At 45.3% G+C, this 23,098-nt stretch overlaps 1 protein-coding gene across 1 annotated transcript in view; it reads left to right on the top strand.

Annotated features, from left to right (window-relative positions):
• Cdh26 (cadherin 26) overlaps positions 1-23,098 on the top strand; it is a 66,952-nt gene that overhangs the window by 17,189 nt on the left and 26,665 nt on the right. The window contains 7 exon segments of the mRNA XM_008842657.1: positions 954-1,058; positions 2,701-2,862; positions 14,482-14,629; positions 16,493-16,659; positions 17,584-17,712; positions 19,073-19,258; positions 20,640-20,908. Coding sequence (XP_008840879.1) covers positions 954-1,058; positions 2,701-2,862; positions 14,482-14,629; positions 16,493-16,659; positions 17,584-17,712; positions 19,073-19,258; positions 20,640-20,908 — 1,166 coding nt within the window.

The following is a 23,098-nucleotide window of genomic DNA, read 5'->3' as shown; positions in this document are numbered from 1 at the left end:
GTTTTATAAGAAAGTTGTGAGACACAGCTGCACTTTGTGGGGAGTTGAATTAGTGCCCAGATTTGGTGTCCTTGAGGGTCTCTTTTCTCAGACAGGTGGGTGAGTTATCTATAGCACTAAAGGAGACAGGTGGGCTCCACAAACAGTCTCTCTCTCAGTCCTGGGAGTGACCAGTTGGTAAGGCTTGAGCAAGGCCAGGCTGCTGATTTAGGGCCAGTTAGACACTTTAGAGGATTTATGGCTTTCCTTAATGAGGCTCGTGGCTCTTCTGCAATTCACATATTTTATCGGGCTCTATCACCAAAAGTCCATCCTCGGAGGGGTGATGACTCATGAAAGCTAGAACCCACAGAGCTCTCTGCGGAGATTTCAGGCAGTTCCATGGATTGAAGAGTCTCCTCTCCTCACTGTTGATATAACTTTGAAGTGGGTGATGGCCTTGTTTCAGGGACTTCCTGAAACCTGTGAGTTGTTTACTTCCCAGGTTTTAAAACATTTTTACTTATTTCTTCATTTATTTTTATGTGTACAGTGTTTTTCCTGCATATATGTAAGTGAACCTGGCTAGTAGACATCAAAAGCCCGTTGTCCCCAAAAGGAGACTTTATTGTCAATGATTTCAGTAAGATTGAGAGATTGAGGAGAGGGAGTATCTTTCTGGCAGCTGTTTGCATATTAGCATAGGACACACATTGGTATGTAACAAACAGAGATCTTGAATGCCATGTCTGCATAGTCCCTAAAGTTATAAAATCATTGGGTGACTTGTGCCTCATGCTTAAGGAATGACAACAGCTCTTAAAAGGACAGATACTCGCAATGTTCAAGCTCAGGCAGTTGCTGTGTGTGCAAGGGGCAGAATCTCTGAGTTACCTCCATGCTGGCTGGTCCGTAAATCCAGCCAGCCTGCCTCACTGCCAACTTCATGGTCACTGTCATCCTGCAACCCACAGAGAGAGAGCCACCAGCCTCTGCAGCGATCCAAGAGAAGATGGGTCCTTACCACCCTGGAGCTGGAGGAGGAAGACACAGGGCCCTTTCCCAAACTCATTGGTGAGGTAAGGACACACTCAGACTTCTCTGACCCCTTTGGGAGGGAGGTGTAGGTCTTGAAAGGATTCTTGCTGGTCATGATTCATTATCCCTTCGGGGAAAGAAACAAAGATCATCCAGTTCATTTTAGAAAGGGCTTTGACTGAGCTGGCTTGCTGTGTGCCTGGCTCGCCTTAAGGCCAGGCAACTAAGTGGAGTAGACACAATGCTGGACTGGGACTTGGACTGCCAGGGTTCTGGGAACCAGGCTTCTTCCATCCCAGGGCACAGCTTTGGCCCAGTGACCTCTCCTTGTCTCTGTGATGAGAATAATTTCAGCCTGCAGGTCTATTGCACTGACCCTGTGCAGTCATTCATTTTTTTTTATTTCATTGTGTGAATGTAAGGAGATAGTGTTAAAAATTCTGCACTCCTGCAGGATATGCTGATGCACACCCACAAAATTCCAGCACTTGGGCCAGTGAGACAGCTCAGTGGGTACAGGCGTTTACAAAAAGACCGACTACCTGAATTTGGTCCTCGGGACCCACATGGTGGAAGGAGAGAACCAACTACTGTAAAATGTCCTCTGACCTCCACAGAGCACCAGCACCATTACACACACACACACACACACACACACACACACACACACACACATGTTTGTTTTAATAAAAAGGGTCAGGAAAGTACAGATCATAGTAAGTCACCCAGTCAGAGTGCTTCCTAAAAGCAAGCTGCCTGGTTTTTGATTCTCTCTCTCAAGAGACATTCAATATTAATAGATTGGCATGTGCTCTTCCAGATGTGTATATGCAGATTTAGGCATGTGAATGTGTGTTAAAGAACCAAGGTGACACTGTCTGTGTGGCTCTATAACTTGCCTTTCTTGCTTAAGGATGTGGCTTCCAGTCTTTCCCTGGCAGTGCAGACCCTTGCTTGAAGGAGGCAGAGCATCCCAGGCCTGGGAAGGCACATCAGTGCATGATTCTTTCTGTTCTGATGGATATTCATGATATGTCCAGTTTCTCACTGTTATAGACCAAACTGCATCCAAGATCTTTTTAAAAAGAATTTATTATTTTTTTAATTTAATTTTAATTTTTAACAGTGTGTGGGGGGGCGGGTATGGGTGTGTGCATGTGAGCAGGTTCCTACGGAAGCAAGAAGTATCAGATCTTCCTGGACCTGGAGTAACAGGCAGCTTATAAGCTATCCAATGTGGGTGCTGGCAACCGAGCTTAACCACTGAGCCATCTCTCCAGCCCCAAATTTTATTTTTATTATTTTAATGATGTGTATGTGCATGTCTGTGTGGGGGTTTGTACACATGAGGTCCATGGTCTAAGAGGCCAGAGGCATCAGATCTCCTGGGACCAGAGATACAAGCAGTTGTGAGCGGCATGATATTGGTGTTGGAAACTGAACCTGGGTCCTCTGAAAGAGCAGTATGGACTTTCATTCACTGGGCCATCTCTCCAGCCCCCTGTACCCAGTATCTTTGTTCCCACATCTTTGCACAGCTGTTTGTGTCTCTGGTGCAAACCCTCAGATGTGTAATGACTTACAATTCCTGAGACAAGCCTCTGATTCTTAGCTGCGGTTCCTGGGGGTCATCCTGACTTGTTCTCATTCTCCTTTTTATCTTTGCTGTTTTTACCCTTCTAGCTGTTCAATAACATGTCGAGTAATATGTCACTGATGTATTTAGTCAGCGGACCTGGCGTGGATGAATTTCCAGAGATTGGATTATTCTCTATAGATGATCACAACAATGGAAAGATATATGTTCATCGTCCTGTGGATCGAGAAATGACGCCGTCTTTTATGGTACCTAAAATTTGGTATTGTACAAGCTTGGATTTACTGTAAAGTTCTTGTAGGACTGTGGAACATGACAAGCATTATGCAGCTTGTTTCTGTCAGAATCTGAGGATGCATTATCCACTGAGGCATCCCTGGAGGTATACATGGGGCCAACTCCGGTGTCTTCTTTAGAGTTTAGTGACATCAGCTATAGGTGTGTGGTGCTATAGGCCTACTTTCTGATGACCAGTGTCCCAACAGTGTTAGGAGATCTGAAGGCATTTGGGGATGGAGTCATAGAACATCTATACATTTTGGGTTAGTTTCTGATGGGTGACATTTGGAACATGGAGACCAGCTACACACAGACCCAGTGGTTGCCCAGTAACCACTGAATGAGGGCTTGCCTGCCCATTGACAATGTCTTATCAAGCTTCAGGTAGCTTTAATGATTTTTATCACTGTAACTCCATGACCTTCTATGAAGTTGAAATTCAGGTTCCAAACCAGCAGGGGAAATTATGATGGGTAACCATCCTTTATTCTGCCCTGTAGAGCTGCGCAAACAGGATGTGGTTGCTTGTTGACTCCTTAAGAGTGTGAAGGTGTTGCTTACCATCTGAGAAAATAATTTATGAAGCTTTCCCTTAGTAGCATCAAAATATTTATATGCACAATAAAATATGTCCTTAAGTCAGTGAAAGACTCTGAATCATTTCTAAAGAGGAGAAATGCTCCCCAAACCCCACCAGATGCACCACTTTGACTCTGCAGGTCTCCTCTATCAACATGATTCCTGCCTCCCTGTCTTTAGAATTTACAGTGTTGTTAAAAAGAAAAAATATATAAAAGGGCTGCTGAGTGGAGCGTCTCAATTTTTAATGAACATACCATCTAGGAATCATGGTAGAAAGCGGACTCTGGACTGGGGAGATGGCTCAGTCCTACCGTGGGTAAAGTGATTACTGTGCGAGTATGAGGACTTGAATTTGATATGGGCAGAACCCATGTAAGATGCAGGGGGTGGTCTCAGAGCTGGAGAAACAGGGATGGGAAGATCCTAAGAGGCTGCTGGCCAGCCAGTCCAGCCAAATTGGTGAGCTCCAAGTTGAGTGAGAGACCCTATTTCAGTAAGATGGAGAGGGGACGGAGGAAGATACTGTGAATCCCTGGCCTCCACACACAGGCACATGTATATGCACATGCACCTGCATACTCATGAGCGCACACATACACATATGCACACATGCATACACACACACACACACACACACAAGTGAAGTTGGGTGGGGCTCTGATGTGGCTCTGGGACTGCTGTTCCCAGGCTACTGAGTGGGGAGTGCCTGGCCCACCATAGCAGCAGGGGCCGCATAAGGATGGAACCAAACCTTTGCATTCCACTGTGACTGTCCCTGGTTGTTTGATTTAAACATTGTAATTAATTACTTTTATTTGGGCTTTTGAGACAGCTCTCACTATATAGCCCCAGCTGATCTGGAGCTCTTTATGTAGATCAGGCTGGCCTCGATCTCGCAGAGATCTTCCTGCCTCTGTCTGCCAAGTGCTGGGATTAAAGGCCTGTGCCACCATGCCTAGTGTTTTAAATATTTTAAATGATGTACTCCAAGCTGCCAGTCATGGACTCAACAGGAGATTTGATGCCTAGCAGCTGATAATGCTGAGGCCCAGACCCTAGGAGCTTTTCCTGAAAATTAGCATTGAGTTGGATGAATGGCTCCTATCACAGATAGTAGACTGAACAATGGTTGTATGTTAAACACTCTCACCAAAGGAAGTGCACTGTATCCCGGGGGCCTGCTGTGTCAGGCTCTCCAGGCCCTGTGCTTGGATCTCCCTAGGTGAGTTTCCCCAAAGTGCTGGTCACAGCTGTCTTTTTGGGGGTTTTGTATATATTTATTTATTGGGGGGGTCATGGTGTGCATGGTGAAGTCAGAGGATGATTCATGGAAGTTGTAAAGTTTCTTTTACCATAAAAAGTCCAGGTCTTCAGGCTTGGTGGCAAGTACTCGCAACCGCTGAGCCATCTCCCAGCCCAGAGTTGTCTTTTTCATTTTTGTGTGTGTACATGTGTGTTTGTGTGTGTACATGTGTGTTTGTGTGCATGGGGCGGTCAGGTGCCTTCCTCTATTGCGCTCCACATCTGACTTCCACCCAGCACTCTGGCTTACACACATGTTAATAAATAATAACTTATTTTAATAAGACTGGTCAGGAAAGTACAGCTCCTAGTAAACCACATGGTCAGAGCTCTTCCTAAAAGTGAGCTGGTTTTCTCTTCCTTCTCTCAAGGGACAATCAATGTTAGCAAATTGTACGTGCCCCTTCTGCTGTGGTGCAGGTCTAGGTGCATGAGTATGTGCTAAACCCAGGGCTCACCTATTTATTGGACTGGGTGTCCAGCAAGCTCAGGGGATCCAGCTCTCTTCACTCCCTGGACTGTGTGTTGGAGTGTTGGAGATAAATGCATGCTGTTGTGACTGGCTTTTATGTGGGTGCTGGGGAATCCCAGCTTGGATCCTCATGCTTCCATGGAAGGCACGGTACCATTTAAGCCATCTCTGTAGCCCCCCACAACTGTCTTTTTATGTAGATTTGTGTACACATTTATGTAAATATGCAAATTCTACTAAAAGTCAAGCTACCTGGTTCTCCCAATTGACTACAGCCTTTCACAAGGGAAGATGCAGGGTGGCGCTCCTGAGCTGGCACCACGTGCCCTTCAGCCTCCACCCCAGGACTTGGCTTTGCTTTCCTTTGCCTTTTCCTCTACGCCAGTGTTTCCAGGAATGCGTACTTTGTGTTTAGTTTTCTGCTGACATTCCATCTCTCCATCAGAATGTGAGTTCTAAGAGGTGAGCGACCCTGGTCTCAGTCAGGGCTGTCTCCCCAGGGTCAAGAGCTGGGTATCGCCTCTTGAGTCTTAATCCACAGCAGCTGTGAATGTGACTTTACTAGACCATAGCATCTTTATAGATACGGTCGAGTTAAGCTGAAGCCGTTCTACACCATTCTGGACTAGGATCAGCCAGTGTCTTCATAAGAGGAAGGAGACTGGGAGACAGAGGGGACATAGGAGCGAAAGCCCCATGGAGATGGAGGTGGAGACTCCAGTGACAGGAATCTCCTGGGTTGCCGGCAGCTGTTGGGGAGTTCTGAGCAGGCTCCATCTTAGAGGCTCTAGAAGAGGCTCCTGTCACTTTGGATTTCAGTCAGCCTCCAGAGTGTGAGGATAAATTTCACTGAAAGCCTGAGAAATGTCACCCTCTGTTTAGGAGCACAGGAAGCCGTTGGATGGGGATTACCAGTTGTGGAAAGTGACATAAGCCAAGTGTCACACGCGTACCTCACAGCTCATCCTGGATAGCAATGGCTTCTCTTCATGGATGCTGATTATTGGTTTTGACAGACTAGAAAAGACAAGACCCTATTAAAAATCAAGCTAACCCTTCATAGCTGCTAAGAGGCATTCTATAGACATGCTGTTCTCCAAAGTATCCTGAGGGGGTTCTCAAAAACTAGACAAAATAATTAGAATTTGGGTTTGGGAGATGGTTAGTGGGGGGAGAGGCTAGCTTGGTAACTCTATAAACGTATAAGAAAGCTGTAAAATCAGCTGAGAATTGATGAGATTTCAGACAGACCCATAAGAGGGAAAAATGCCTTTTTTTTTCCTGTGTAGGAATCTCTATTAAATATGCCCAGTTTCATAGGACACAAATACCTACCCCAACCCATCCTTTTACATTTTTCCAAATAATTATTTTTTGATCTTCACCCCTGAACAGTCATCCTGGCCCACTTCTAACTCATGCATGAGAGTGATTTTTGCGTGTGCCTCTGGCATTTAAGACACTTCAGTCTGCTCATTTGGGTGTGAGGCTATACACCTTGCCCCCGTAATTTCAAATGGCCATATGGCAGTCTGTCATGCTAATGCTGCATGGTTTGTTTATCCAAGGGTGTAAATCTTCGGGCTATAACAAAAGGCTAGAAACCCTTTCCAAGGGCAGAAACACCCGCTATGTTCCCTTTCTCAATTGTGACTGAGTCTCCTGGAATTTCTTAGCATCTTGCCAAAGAATAAACAGTGATCACGCTCCTCTGGCGTCTTCCAGAACCAAAGGTCTCAGGTGTAGCTTTTAAGATAATAAATGGAATATGAAATAATAAACATAAAACAAACAGGCTGTTCTTGTTTAAGTGGGAGGATTACAGTTGGCCCAGTTTGAGAGCCGGAAGTCAGGGTGATTAAGGAGCAGAAAGCTGCCAGAGCCGCCATGAATTATGGAAGAGAACCGAGCAATGGTGTGGGAGAGAGCCAATTTGCTTGCAAAAACTTTAAAAATGTATGTTAGACGCCCTGAAGCGGAGTAGCTCAGAGGCGGAAGCCCCGCAGCATCTTCAGCCTCACCGAGAGGTGCAGTGACCTGGCAGAGACCGAGGCTGCCCGCTCTGGCTCTGACAAACCCTGGTGAGAAATGAGAGGCCAGGCCCGGGGCGCAGGCTCTGCCTTTGTGGACTGGGGTCTGGGCTCCTCTTCTGCCTCTGACGGCCACTCTCTGCTACAGAGCACAGCACGGGGTGCTCCCGAAGGGTTTGTTCCAGGGTGAGAGTCCATTTACTCAGTGACACTGCCGTCTTGCCCCACCGCCCCTGTAGGGAACCTGTTTCCCTTGGTACCCCCGCAGGACCCTGCACCTGCAGTCAAGGAGCCTTGAGGATCTAAGGTGGGTTCTGTTGTGAGTGGTCCTTGCCTTGAGAGCATCTCCATGCTGAGGCTTATGGGTGTCGTGTTCCCTTTGCTACAATCTGAACTCCTGGTTCTCTCTTGGCTCTGTCCCTACCGCCTTCCAGCCTTGAGCAGATAAAACCACTGTGTCCCTGAGCAAGGGGAGACAGCAAGGCAGGCTAGACTCATTTTAAAATACACATACATCACTCTCAAGAGATAGAAATATATTTATTATTGCCTGCTTTTTATTTTATAATTAATGACATTTTAAATTATATAGTTATTACTCTATTTTAATATAATTAAGGGCATTTTAAATTACTTTTATAGCAGCTTCAGATCTGCAGAAGGGAGGAAAGCTGGCTCCCCTCCCACGCCCCACTTTCCTGCTGTCAGCATCCGGCCGTGGTGTGGGTCCATTTTCTGTTGTAAGCCATGAGCCAGGGTTTAGTTATCAACCATCTGAAGCCTGCAGTTTGCCCGGTCTGCGTTCTGGTGTTGTGCCTGCCATGGGTTGAGATAAATGTGCCCATCATCACAGCCCAGGGAGCACATCTCTGCTGCAAGAATCCTCCATGCTCCGCCCACTCCTGGCAGCCACCAATCTTCTTATCACCCTTACAGTCGGATCATTTCCAGATGTTGAACTCCTACAGCATGCTCCGCCCACTCCTGGCAGCCACCAATCTTCTTATCACCCTTACAGTCATTTCCAGATGTTGAACTCCTACAACATGTATCCCTTAGGCCGGTTTCTTCCTTTACACGTGCACATGCTTGTTTCATTCCTGTTGCTGTGACTAAACACCCTGAACAAAGGCAACTTAAGGGGTTGGAGAGATGACTCAGCGGTTAAGGGCACTGGCTGTTCTTGCAGAAGACCCAAGTTTGAATCCCAGCATCCACGTGGCGGCTAACAACTGTAGCTCCAGTTCCAGGAAATCCTATTCCCTCTTCTGTTCTCTGCAGGCATTGCATGACACAGGTGCACTAACATACATAAAATTTTTAAAAAAAGTTTTTTAAAGGCAACTTAAAGGAGAAAGAGTTTATTTTAGCTCACAATTCTAGCTTGTGGTCCCTATAGCTGAGACGTCAAGGAGGCAGGAATAGATAGTCACATCACATGATAGTCAGGAAGAGAATGAGTCCACACATGTCCTACTCATCTTCTCCATTCTTATACAGCCCAGAACACAAACCCAGGGAATGGTGCCACCCACAGTGGGCACGTCTTCCCACAGGACAACCTGATCTAGACATTACTTATTGAGACGCTCTTCCCAGGTGGTTCTAGATTGGGTTGAGTTGACAAATGACAGCTGGTCATCATAATGCATATATAATATGTGAACACATTTTTACTTGGTGCATGTTCATATGTGCATACAGGGAACAAGAATGTGTGTGTGCATGCACGCACGTGTGTGCGCCCACATGCGTGCGTACACGCATGCCACAGGACAACCTCAGGTGTCATTCTCAGAAATACAATCCATCTTTGAGACAGGGTCTCTCATTGGCCTGGAGCTCACTTGCAAGGCTGATCTTCCTGGCCAGTGAAAACTAGGAGTCCTTCTGAGTCCCTAGTGCTGGGATTAAAAGCATTCACCATTGAGCCTGGGTTTATTATATATTTTTTAAAATCTTTTTGAGACAGGGTCTTCCTGTAGCCTCCAGCTTGCCTGGAACTCGCTATGTAGACCAGGCTGGCCTTGATCTCACAGAGATCTGCCTGCCTCTGCCCCCCCCCCCCCCCCCCCCCCCCCCGTGCTGGGATTAAAGGTGTGAGCCACCACGCCCAGTGGAGCCTGGCTTTTCTATGTAGGTGGTGGGTTTCAAACTCAGCTCCTCTTGCTTGTGAGCTAAGCACTTTACAGACTGAGTCACCTGCACAGCCTTTTTTGCTTAGGTGCTTGTATCTAAGGCTCCTCCGTGGCTTCTGCCATTATGCAATATTCCATCCAGATCCTACAGCTGTTTATCCATGTTCACCTCTGGGAGGATTTCTTGGTTGTTTTCCTGACTTACTAGTCACAAATGCAGCAGCTACTATGTGTATCCTTATGAAAGGCCCTGTGTGGGTATTCCTGTTTGCCTCATTTGAAGGAGGGAGTGTTGGATAGTATGGGAAGGGTAGGGATTAGTTTTACAAGAAAATGGCAAGCTGATTTGTAAAGTGGCTCTTTTGTTCATTATTCCCACCAGCAAAAAGTGAGAGGTTTTGACACTTCTCAAGAGTAAAACTAATTAAGTCTTACAAAATTTAAAGAATACAACTTGCATTTCCATGATGATTAGGGATGTGGAACACCTTTAAAAATAGTTATTGGTCATTTGAGTTTCTTCTTTTAAAAAGTGTCTGCTTATTTTGTTAGCTCATTTGTTGACTGGCAGTTTTATGTCCTTGATGTTTAATTTCTGCAGTTCTTTGTAAGTTCTGGGTATTAGCCCACTGTATGATACATAGCTGGGAAAGACTCCCCCAGCTCTGTGAGCTCTTTCTTTGCTCTGCTGATGGCCTCTTTGCTGTGCAGAAATGTTTTAATTTCAGTAGTCATATCTGCTGATACTTGGAGATGATTCTTGTGCTATTCAAATTCTGTTCAGAAAGTTCTTGCCTACCCCAGTGTCTGGAAGAGTATTTCCTATGTCTTCCCTTAGCAGAGTTAACTTTTAAATCGAGGTCTTTGATCCACTTTGAGCTGATTTCTGCAAAGGTGGAGGACGTGGATGTAACTTCTTTCTTCCGCAGGTGGAGGTTCTCTTTTGCTAGGACCAGTTCCACTGTTGACTACACCACATCTTCCCACTGCTTTGCCTCCTTCGTCATAGGCCATAGCCTCGTTGGTTTATTTATGGGCCTCTGTTCTGTTCCTTTGGTCTACCTGCCTGTTTTCATGCCAGTACCAGGCTGACTTTTTCATGCTAACTCTGTGGTGTAATTTGAGGGCAGGTGTTGTGCTCTGCTCTCCATGGTGCTCCCCAGCTGTGCTCCTACTCCTTAGGATTGCTTTGTATATTCATGATCTTTTACGGTTCCATATGAAATCTTGGATAGTTTTTTTCTAGATCTGTGGTGTGACATTTGAATGTTGATGGTTCTTCATGGAACCACCTTAGTCAGACTGGCAGCCATCACAAAATCTGACAACAAATGATAGAGAGGATGTGGGGAAAGAGGAACCATTGTTCATTGCTGATGGCAGTCAGTATTAATGTAGCCATTACAGAAATCAGGTCAGGGTTTCCTCAAAATATTAAAAAATTGGGTGCTTGAGGCATGGCTCAGTGGTTAAGTGCACTGTCTACTCCTCCAGAGGACCTGGGTTTAGTTCCTAGCACTCACACATAGCTAATAACCATCCATAACTCCAGTTCCAGAGGATCTGATGCCATCTTCTGGCATCCCCTGGTAGTGTGTTGTATAGGTGCGCTTATATACATGCAGACAAAACACTCATATGCATAATGCAAAAATTAAGTCAAAACCAATTTTTAAATTAAAAAATTAAGAAAATATATAAATACCATTTGACCCAGCTGTACCACTCCTGGGCATGCACCCAAGGAACTCCGTATCTTACCACAGAGGGACTTGTACGTCGTGTTTTCTGTTGTTCTATTTATGAGAGCAAAACAATGGAATCAATCTAGAAGCCATGAACAGATTAATATATAATGAAAATGTGGTACACAGACAAAATGGAATATTACTGAGCTGTAAAGAAAAATGAAATCGGGACTGGAGAGATGGTTCAGTGGTTAAGACCACTGATTGTTCTTGCAGAGGACCTGGGTTTGGTTCCTAGCACCCACATGATGGCTAACAGCCATCCATAACTTCAGTTCCAGGGGATTTGATACCCTCTTCTGACCTCTTTGGGCATTGCATGACACGAGTGCACTTACTTACACATTAAATAAAAGTAATAAATAAAATATTTTTAAAAATATCAGCCGGGCGTGGTGGTGCACACTTGGGAGGCAGAGGCAGGCGGATCTTTGTGAGTTTGAGGTCAGCCTGGTCTGCAGAGCAAGTTCCAGGTCAGCTGGGACTACAGGGAGACCCTATCTCAAAAAGACAAAAAATATCCCCCCCAAAACAAATATCTTTGCCTTTCCATATAGATATTGGGACCAGCTTGTTGATCTCTCTAGAAAAATTCTTCTGGTCTTTCTGTGGGACTTGCACTGAATTTCTAGGCTGCTTGAAGGCATTTTTCACTTAGAAGTTTTGAGTCTTATAAGTATTTCCATTTACCAGGTCTTCTTTGACTTATTAATGTTTTATAGTTTTCAATAAACAGACCCTACACGCATTTTAATTTTATAAATAGTACTGTTTTAAAATATTTGATTTCTAATTACTGATTGTTATTTCATAGAAATATAATTGATTTTATATATTGACCTTGTATCTTATGACACTGCTAATAATGGTGACTGTCAAATGTTGAACCAACCTTACACGCAGAGGATAAACTCCATCTGTCACCATGCTCTGCCTTTCTACTCAGTGCTAGCTGTGATTTGCTGGCGTTTTTCTGTGTGGTTCAGGCTGACCGGAATCTCAGCTTCCTGCCCCCAGCCCACTGAGATTCCATATGTGTCCCAGCACGCTCTTTATAGAGCTCCTGAGTCTAGCATCATGAAGGATCTCATTCTGTAGTTTTCTTCTACTTAAAAACGGGCTTGGTATTTATGAATGCTGGTCTCATATCATAACTTGAACGTTCCCTTCTTTTTGTATTGTCTGGAAGACATGTTGAAATGGTATTAATTCTTCCTCTAGATTTTGCTAGAAGTTACCCCTGAAGCCATCTGAACTCAGAAGTTTTGCTATTTAAAATAATTTAAATTTTTTGTGAATTTCATACTTGAGTATTATAATTGATTCACTTCCCCTCCTCCAAGTTGCCCCTCCAACTCCTCCTGTGTCTCCCAACTCCGTCTCAATTTCTTATCCTCTTTGAGTATTGTTACATATATCTATGTGTGTGTGAATATATATATATATATGTGTGTGTGTGTGTGTACACACACACACATATATGTATGTATATACTGCACTGAGTTCATTTAGTGGTGCTCTTGCATACCTGTATTTAGGACTGCCCACTTGGGATTAGATAACAAGGAGTTAGTCCCTGAAGAAAATGAATTCCCCCCGCTTCAGCATCCATTGGTTGCGTATAGCTCTTCATCCTGAGGTGGGGCCCTGTGAAAATTCCCCCATCCACCTTGGCATGTCGACTGGTTCTGTCATTAAGAAGATCTTGTTAGGCTATCATACTGTGGTGATTTCATCAGTGTAGGCTCCCTACCATGTCAAGAATCCATTAGCCAACAGCAGGCATCTTGTTCTTCTGGCTCTTAGAATCTTTCCATCCTCTCTTCCATGATGTTCCCTGAGGTGTGGAGGTGGCATTGCAGATCTAACAGCTAGAACTGGGCATCTCACAGTCTCTGCACTTTGGACAGTTGTGGAACTTTGTAATTGTCTCCATCTGTTGAACAAAAATGATGCTTCTTTTACTTTTCTGACAGGATCTCCCTAGTCCTGGCCTGCCTGGAACTCACTATGTGGACCAGGCTGGCCTCGATCTCACAGAGATCCACCTGCCTCTGCCTCCCAAGGCCAGGATTAAAGGCACATGCCACCACACCTAGGGTAAAAAGATGCTTCTTTGATGACTGGAGTGAGCTATACTTATCTGTGGGTACGTGGATACAAATTTAGAATATGCTGATGACAGGACATGCTTTGGACATGGGACTTGGAGCAACTGACCTGGAACTGACCAGGAAGCCTCCCTGAAGTCTAGCCTCATAGTGTCAGAGGATACTATGGAGCTTTCAAAGGAGAGAACCAATCAGTGGTCCTACCTGGTTGGAAAGCCTGTGAACCACAACAACGACCAGCAGAGCAAATTACATCTATTGGTAAAATAGTGGCACTTTTATCTTGGGGGTAATCAACAGCTGTCTAATGGGACGTATAGCCTGCTCAGGAGGAGGAAATCCATGCGTGGTACTGCAAACATGGCCAAGTTTACACTGCTGGAGAGGTCAGAGATCCCAGAGAAGAACCTGCTGTTGGCTGTGGAGGTTTTAACTCCTTTAGTAGCTGCTCTTTGGGTTTTCAATCTCTTCTTGAAAACGTTTTAGTAGATTTTTTCCCACTTCAAGTGCTTGGCGCATTTCACTAAGTCGTTGGTAGGTGACACACGTGGCCATGCTGACCCTTGCTGCCTGCCCTACATGTGTAAGATTGTAATGATGCAGCGTCTTTCCTTTTCAATATTGATGATATTGATAACCTCTTCCGGCCGTGCATTCTTTCCAGTCTCTTCCCCTCTCGTCAGTTTTCTAGAGCGCTGTTCATTTAATTGATCGTTTCAAAGAATCAGTTTTCGGAGGAATTCGCCCTCTTTTCAGAGTTTTTTTCAGGATCCATGCTTAGGGCCCTCTAGGAACCTTTGTGAGTCAATGGTGATGCTGATTCCTTTAGATGGTCCCTTCCCCAAACCCTTTACGTGCCTGCCGCCTGCAGCATTCCAGTAATGTCCACTGTGGCTTCCCTTTTCAAGACAATGCCTGCATGCTGTAAAAACCGAGACCCACCAGCAGCCTGCACTACGCACACAGAGAAACTGAGCTTGACCTCGTCAAGAACTGCGTTTCCCTGTCAGTGTACTGATCATCAGCATGAGCTAACTTAGCGACTAGTCTGCATTAGCCGGATGCTTGGCCTCTGGGGCTGCACAGTACATACTGCCAATGCGACTCCTGCCCTTGCGGCCGTGCCAACACGTCTTTGTGCTATTTGATCAGTGCCCGCAGGTAAACAGGGCTATGCTTCTTACAGAGTTCTCTTCACTTCCCAGGTTCACATTGATGCTGTAGATCGTTCCACGGGGAAAGTTGTGGACGAATCCTTGATTTTCAACATTAGGATCAGAGATGTGAATGATCACGCGCCCCAGTTTCTGGAGAATGAATTTAACATCAGTGTGAAAGAGAACCAAGCTCCAGGTGTGTGTCAGGACGGGGGTTGCTGCAGGGGACGCTGTGCATAGTTTCTATTTTTCCTGCTTTAGTGTTGATGGGGACTTTGATCCTGGCCAGCTCAAGGAGACTTTTCTTTGCTGGCATCTGAAAGGTTGCTGGCCCCAGATCACCAGAGATTTTATTCTCTCAGCCTCATTTTGTGTTGCCAGTGGAAACAGTGTCATCTGGGAGATGGTTACCTAACAAAAGCCACACACTGACGGACGGAGACGGGGCTGTGGGACGGGACAGACGTAGGAAGGGGCAGAGACGGGGCTCCTGGGGAGCGATGCAAGTGTTTCACCTGCAGAACGGAGGCACAATAAGAGCTGGTTTCTGGGCTTCAGAGATTAAATCTCTACAAGCTAAACTGCTCTTTGTAGGAGAACCTATTTTTATAGTAGAAAAGCATTATTTAATATTGCAAAATAGTTCTTGTGAAATTCTAAGAAGCAGCCAGGCGTGGTGGCACACGCCTTTAATCCCAGCACTCAGGAGGCAGAGGCAGGCAGATCTCTGTGAGTTCAAGACCAGCCTGGTCTACATAGTGAGTTCCAGGCCAGCTGGGACTACTGGGAGACTTTGTCTCAAAAAGAGAGAGGAAAAAAAAATTCTAAGAAGCAAACAGATGGAAATACAAAGTGCTTTCAGCGCACCGGCAGATGGGCACCATGAGGCTTTATTTGCATTTTGTTTGTTTTATGTGAATTTATTCATTTCCATCTTCTGTCTATGAATGCAGATTCATTTTCACATATGTGCATTTTCTTTATCATTGTAGGAAGTATACACGGGCATGCACTAATGTTTTAGTATTTACAGGTATCGATATCCCTTTCTATATGTACTTAGCTCCTCTTTAGAAAAGCGCCTCTGGGGCCAGTGAGATGGTTCAGAGGTAAAGCAGTTGCCGTGCAAGCTTGACGACCTGCGTTCAATCCCCAGAGCACACGTGAAGGTAGAGGGAGAGACAACTCCATGAAGTTGTGCTACAACTGACACGTGTACCATGGTGTGTGCATCCACACACACATCAGGCACACACAGCAACAGCAGTACTTAAAAAGGCATCTCCTGTGCATAACCTACAGCTTTTCCCACAAGTCTTATACAGAAGCTTCTTGGAGAAGCTTTGTGGTGTCTCACCAATCTCCTGTTTTGACTGTTTGGCTGATGCTTCTTTCATTTTTGTAAAGTGCATTTTGATGAACGTGTTTTAATTAACATGTGCCCCAGTCAAGAATCATTTGCTTTGCACGAACTCGGGGCAGGAGAGTTGCTGGGTCAAGTGGCCCGTAGAATTGAGGTGTTGCAAGCTGTTCACTTGCCTGCCACATCCAGACAGTCCGCGTTCGGTTTGTAGCTCTTTCTCATCACTGCTAAGCATTTTCCTACATTCTTAGCCTCATCGATCTTTTTTAATCAGTTGCTTGGTTATTGCTTTTATCCATTTTTTCTGATAGTCTGTCATTTTTCTACTTGATCACAACCTCTCTTTCTATATGAAGATCACCTACCTGCCATACATATTCCAAATATATCTCCCAGGTCATCGTTGAGTTTTAAACTTTGTCTGTAGTTTTCTTTCTTGCACATTTAAAAACTCGATCTGATCTATTGATGTTGTCCGGAACTCTTCTGCATTGGCAATCATGATTAGAACCTCTTGAACTTTATAGTTACTTAAATACCCATCTTTTTGCATGCTCTGTCTACATGCTGATTTCTCATTTAAATACTTCCCTCATCCTGGTGTGTGCACTCATGCCATTTAGTCAACTCTGTCCTCTCACTGGTGTGATAAACCTCCTTTAGCTAGCAGTAACATTCTTAAAAATTTCTTTCTAGGTCAACCTATTTTTCAGGTGTTAACAGTTGATTTGGATCAAGAAAACACTCCAAATTCTCAAGTCCTTTATTTCATCATTTCTCAAACACCGTTACTGAGAGAATGTGGCTTCCGGATTGATCTCATCAGTGGGGAAATACGACTTTCAGGATGCTTAGATTATGAGGTTATGTAGATTTTATTACTCTAAAACCATGAGGTCTGAGGAAATAGCTCTGTTAATAAAAGTTCTTGCTACATAAGCACGAAGACCTGGGTTCAATCCCTAGAACCCGTGTTTAAAACAAAACTGGGTGTTGCAGCATGAGCCTGTCATCCCGGAGCTGGGGAGGTGCAGACAGGAGATCACTAGGGCTGCATGGCAGTGAGTCTAGGCAAATCAGCGAGTTCCAGGTTCAGTAAGAGACCTTGTCTCAAAAGTCCAGGTAGACAGTGCCTAAGAGGCAACACCCAAGGTTGATTTCTGGCCTATGCCCACACACATACACGCACACACAGATACTCCCCTCAGAAATATACAACACACAGAAACACTTCCCACAGAAATATATAGCACATACACAGACACATGCACCACACACACAGACAGATATACAGCACACACACAGACACCCACAGAATATACAACATGCACACATAGATATACAGATGCAGAAACATGCACACACACATACACACTCAAAGACATCCCCACACATACACACAGAGACACCCCACACACAGACACAGACATACCCCCCCACAAATACACACCATACATATAGACACACACCATACACATGTACACACCCTCAGCAGAGATCTACACAAACACAGACACATACACACAGGACACATACATATACAAACACAGATACACACACGTATGACACAGAAACACATATACCACAAACATACACACACACAAAGCATACAGATACACACAGACACAGCCCCCCCCATTTTTGAGCCCCAGACTGGGGTCTACATTTGCGGTTGAGAGTCTTTCTGTGGCTAAGCCTTGCTATGGAAATTGCTAGAAGGAAATTGTTTGTTAATGTATCTCGCTCCTTTGTTTACAGGGTTTAATATTACTTTTCTCTTCACATAGACTTCTCCTCGGTTCACACTGCTAATCAAAGCAAGGGATTGTGGGGAGCCACCCCTGTCGTCCACAGCCACCATCCACATCACCGTGGAAGAAGGCAACAACCATATGCCCACGTTTACCTGGGACCATGTAAGGCATCCGGGCTTTCTGAATTCCAAGACCTAGCATAAGCGGTTCACCCGTCCCAGGCTTAGGGAGTGCTGCTATGTCATGAGCAAGATACTCACAATTCTCCAAAGTTACCTACACTAGCAGGAAGAAGCCCAGCTAGGACCAGGGAGGCGGCTCAGCAGTAAAGTGCTTGCGGACTTGAGTTTGAGCCTCAACATCCAGGTGAAAAGCCAGGCATGGGGGTGTGCACTGGAGACACACAGATCCATGGGGCTTATTAGACAGCCATTCCACCCTAATGGGTGAGCCCTAGGTCGCAATGAGAAATCCTTAAAAAAGCAAGGTTGGGACTTGTCAGATGGCTCAGTGGGTAAAGGGCCTAGCTGCCATCCCAACAACTTGAATTTGATCCCTGGAACCCACATGGGAAGAAAAACACCTATGAGTTGTGCACATATGTGCACACACACACACACACACACACACACTTCTAGATTCTGAGAAAGGTTTTCCCTGACGATCCAGTTAACACCCCTGCACCCATCCTAGACACTCTAAGCTCTCCAGTTCTTTCTTCTTTACAGTGTTCTATTTAATGAATTTATTTGCTACATTTGTTGTCTAAATCTCCTCCCCCCACCTCTCTTTCATGCACACACACACACACACACATGATTGCCAACTCCCTAGGGACAATATTTTTTGTCAGTGCACAGTGACTATTGTTGCATTAATAATTCAACCAATTAATTTTAAAATGTGTCATTTAAATTTTTTTTAATTACGTAAGCCAACATGGAATGGTTTGGGATGAAACCCTGAGGTTTATACAACTGGAAAAATAATATTGCAATTGGCCCTCGTGTCAGAATTCTTCCCTGGGTTAGGAAAATACTTGCTCTCAAAAGGAAGCCTGGAGAAAAACTACATCTCATCTTTGCTTGTTTACAGACATTGTCACCAAAGATATTGAAAAGCAAGCTATTTCAAAGAACTGCATCTGCTAGAGAAACGGTCATTCTGATCCAAATAGCCACACTTCCCCCTGTTGTAGAAATCAAGGAACCCTGGAGTGCATAGACTGGGACACATGTTATATTTTTTAAAATCTCAGAAAAACAGTGCATTGAGTTGGTTCCAAGAGCTCTTTTAAAGTCATCCAATCATGGACACAAAATCCCAGGGAAGGGCTTTGGCAGGAGGACCCGGCTGCTTATCGATTGCTGTTTCTACTGTAACTGGCAGAGTTCCAAGTGTGTGCGGTCAAGGGTGCTGACTGAGGACCAGCACTTCCCTTCCTGCCTCCTCTCTCTCCCTGACCTCCCTTCTCCATGGCGATTCTTTGTGTCTGTGACATGGAAATGATTTCCTCTTCCAGTTTAAGATTCAGATTTCTGAAGGTCCAATGGAACAGGGCGTGCTGCGGCTTCCAGTGGAAGATGGAGATTCACCATTTACACCGGCTTGGAGAGCAAAGTTGGACATAGTGGATGGTGACAAGGAGGGACATTTTGACATTGTAACTGATCCTGAGACCAACCATGGTGTGTTAAATGTTATCAAGGTAAAAAGACCAACAGGCCATGTGGCAATAGTTGCCCTGGTCCTCCTTTGTAGAGCAAGCCGCTAAGGGCTGAGGGGCTGATGCCTGCCAAACAGTCATTGGGTGCTTGCTGAGCATGTACTGTGTGCCACGTGCCACCCTTAGAAAAGCACAATGTTCCCAGAACCCTGTGTGTACTGGCCAAGAGCTCCACCAGCCCAGTTAATATCAAATGTTATTTTTGATGTCTCTAAATGTTTCAACTTTTTGTAGTAGGGAAAATTTCATACATTTTCATAAGTAAAATCTTCATTTTTCTGGTGTGATAAAGGATGAAAATGTTTTATATTTTTATTACTTATTGATTGATTGGTTGATTTGGACAGGGTCTCAAGTATCTTAGACTGGCCTTGAACTCTCTCTGTAGCTGAGGATGACCTTGAATTCTGATCCTCCTGCTCCACCTCTGCTGTGCTGGGATTGTAGGCGTGCACCACCACACCATTTACACAGTGCTAGGGGATCAAATCCAGAGAGCTTCGTGCATGCTAGGCAAGCATGCTACCAACTGAAGTGCATGCTTAGCTCCTTGGAAATGTTCTTTTCAACCTAAAACTTCTCTCTTTATACAACTCTCTTGAGATTTAAACATTTTAAACTTTTAAATGTAAAAGAAAGTGAAACATTTGTGTGGCCTGTAGCTGTGTGATGAACCTGGGACTTACTGTGCCTAACAGAGCCGCTGGCCTTGGAGGAAAGTAGTACCATAGTATTTTACTGATGAGGAGACCAAAGGCCATAGCACGTGGATCCTTTACATAAACTCACACAGCCAAGAGGAGAGGAGTCAGGATCCTACAGGGGCAGCCTGACACCAGTGGCTATAGTCTTCTAGACCTTAAGGGAGACCTCAGAATGGCCAGTGCCTTTAGCTCAGTGTGGAAGAGCCAACTGGGTCAGTACATCTGGGTGGGACCCCAAAAGTCTGCATGGCAGTTAATCAAGCTCCATTTTACACACTGAATAACAAGACTCTGTCAACTCGCTACCCTGGTATCTGTCATTGAATTTTCCCCACCCCCAGTCCTTTCAAGTCTCTGGCCACTTTGTACCCTGAGTAACTATGATCATTAGAATCTGTATTTCTCTAAGTTCTGTGGTGCAGCTATCACTTGAATGTTTCATGAAGTCATGGTTTTGTTGTATTTCTCATCAATGACAGAGGGTGCTTCTGTGCATCCAGGAGAGGAGGAGAGAAGTGAACCCCATAAGTGATTTGAAAGGGAGCTGAAGCTGGCTTTTGATCAGTTCCCTCCTCTGGCTGGGTTCCTGATGACTCTGCTGAGCGTCCTCCAGCACGCAGAATAGAAGGTACTAATCAAAGCCTCTCCTGCCTTTGCAGCCTTTGGATTATGAAACTCAGGCGGCTTACAACCTTGTCATTGCTGTGGAGAACCAGGAGCAACTCTTCTCCTGTGAGGAGGGCCGGCTACAGCCGTGGAGGAAGGCGGTGGCCAGCGCCACAGTGAGCGTGCAGGTGGTGGACACCAACGACCCACCTGCCTTTCACCCCCAGACCTTCATCGTCAGCACAGAGGATGGAGCCAGGCCTGGGATCCAGCTGGGAGCTTTCAATGCTACAGACCCAGACAGCGCTGCTGGTCAGATAAGGTGGGCATGGAGGGGTGGGAAGGATAGCTCCGCAGGACTAGCCCTGGCTGCACACCCACAGAACTGTTGGCCACCTGGTTTCTGGGGTGTGTTCTTGAGGCTGGTTCCATCTCAGGGATGAAATCCTGATGAATGCCCACTGGCTGGTTAACCTAATGGCAGTGCTCACCCTGCAGCTCCTCCACCATCCAGACAATTCATCTGTTTCCCTTCCTTTGCAGGTTCATAGTCGTTTTGTATGAAAGTAATTTGTTACATGTTTCTATGTCCTTCACCCGAAGTCACACCAGCAGCTCTCTTGCTGCTGGACAAACATTTAAAATTAGTATTTAATGTTTTAAATGGAAGAACTAATGTTTGAAATACTTTGGGTAAGGTGTATATAACATTTCCCATTCAACCATCTTTTAATTTGTGTTTCTGTATATAACCCAGCTGACCTGGAACTCACTGTGTAGACCAGGCTGGCCTTGATCTCACAGAGATCTACCTGCCTCTTCCTCCCCAGTGCTGGGATTAAAGGTGTGCACCACCACACCTGACTCATTTTGAGGGTGTGGTCAGTGGCACTGAACATATTCACAGGATTAGGGGATCATCGCCATCCACCTCCAGAATGCTTCTCATCTTGCCAAAGCTCTGTACCCATTAAAAAATGAACTCCCCAGTCCCCTTCCCCAGGGCCCTGCCCTGGGCCCCTGGAAGGCACTACCCCACTTTCAGTTCCTGTGTTTTGAGCACTCCAGAGCCCTGGTTCAAGTGGAGTTCTAGAGCATTCTTCTCCAGCAGTGGACTTTTCCTTAGCTAGCTATTGACCTCAGACCCAGCCATGCCATGCCACCTACTCTGTCACCTGCTTGGTACCTGTTTGCACTTGATTTTAGGATACCTCTTTAGAGCAAGCCTTTTCAATATACCTGTTGGGAAGGCCATCTTTTAAAATTTGATCAATTCATTACAGTGTGATAATTTTGTGAATATGATAAAAATGATCAGAGCACACATCCCAGGCTGGAAAGATACAGCCGTACCATGGGCTGCCCACATTCCTCAGCACTGGCTCTTGGTCTTTCAAAGAGATCATAAAGAGTTCCACAGATGACATCGTGCATGCTGTGCACATGGGGTTAGTACAGAAATTAGCCCAGCAATCTGTAGCCACTGAGCCGAACGGAGATCCTGAGAGGTAGATTCCTGAGCCCGCCCCCTTAACTTCTGATTTACAGGTTGGGGATGATTTTCATGTTTAGGACGTTCCCAGTTGATATTGATGCTACTGGTCAACAGACGGATCAGTTTTGGGGACCACTGATAGAGCGAGTCTCTACCTTCTTCTCTCTGCTGCTCAGTCCTGTCTTCTGAGTATGGGGAGTTTGCCAAAAGATCTTGATAAACGTTTAGAAGGCACTAAAGTGAAGAATTCGCAGTCCGTTTGCTGTGGTGTCAGATAGCACTTATCCAAGGTGTTGGTTGAGAGTCTTCTGAGGCAGGGTAGAGGCGAGGTCTAGTGAACACGGTTTGTTTTGTTTCGGTTGCCTAACCGGCTAACCGGCATCAGCTTCCTTTCATGTCCCAACTTGCCTTGAGGGCTCTTTTGGCTTGATATGACCCTCAGATGAACTGAATTTCTACCTTTGGTTTATAAACAATGTTACAACCATAGGAACTTCTGGAACCTTCTCTAAGTGGTGAAGTAGTGTATGGGAAAACTTTAGTCCCTTTAAAAGCCGTGGCTCACTGAGTATCAAAGAGCGCTCACTCTGGGCCTTTTGAAAGTGTTTCCACAGGTGAGAAGGCCCAAGGCAGCTGCCTGCCTCTGAAGCTTTCTGGGCTTGCTTTGTTGCTGGCTTGATGGCTATAGAACAGGAACTCCTCACTGTGGTCTCTCCAGCGGCAACATTGTTGAGAATCTGACATGGTTCTGGTGAATACCAATGACTCTCAGAAATCCTGCAGGGTTTTCCTCTGTGGTCTGTGACCTGTCTAGCCATGGGTTTAAGTCCCTGATAACAGTGCCAGGCATAGGCTCTATCTTGGGAAGCAGGCCTTGTGCCACAATTGCACCAATGGGTATATTTTGCCAAACCAGTTGTTACTGTAGTTTCCAGGGGTCCCAGGTGGGTAAGGTTGATGATTACCATTCTCAATCTCTGCTAGTAACATGCACACCACCCTCTGGTACTATGAAAG

This window comes from Nannospalax galili, unplaced genomic scaffold (genome assembly GCF_000622305.1).
Source record: "Nannospalax galili isolate Female #2095 unplaced genomic scaffold, S.galili_v1.0 scaffold231, whole genome shotgun sequence".
NCBI classification, from domain to species: Eukaryota; Metazoa; Chordata; class Mammalia; order Rodentia; family Spalacidae; genus Nannospalax; species Nannospalax galili.
Note: the sequence above shows the minus strand (reverse complement) of the source record. Positions and strands in the feature narration are given on the sequence as shown.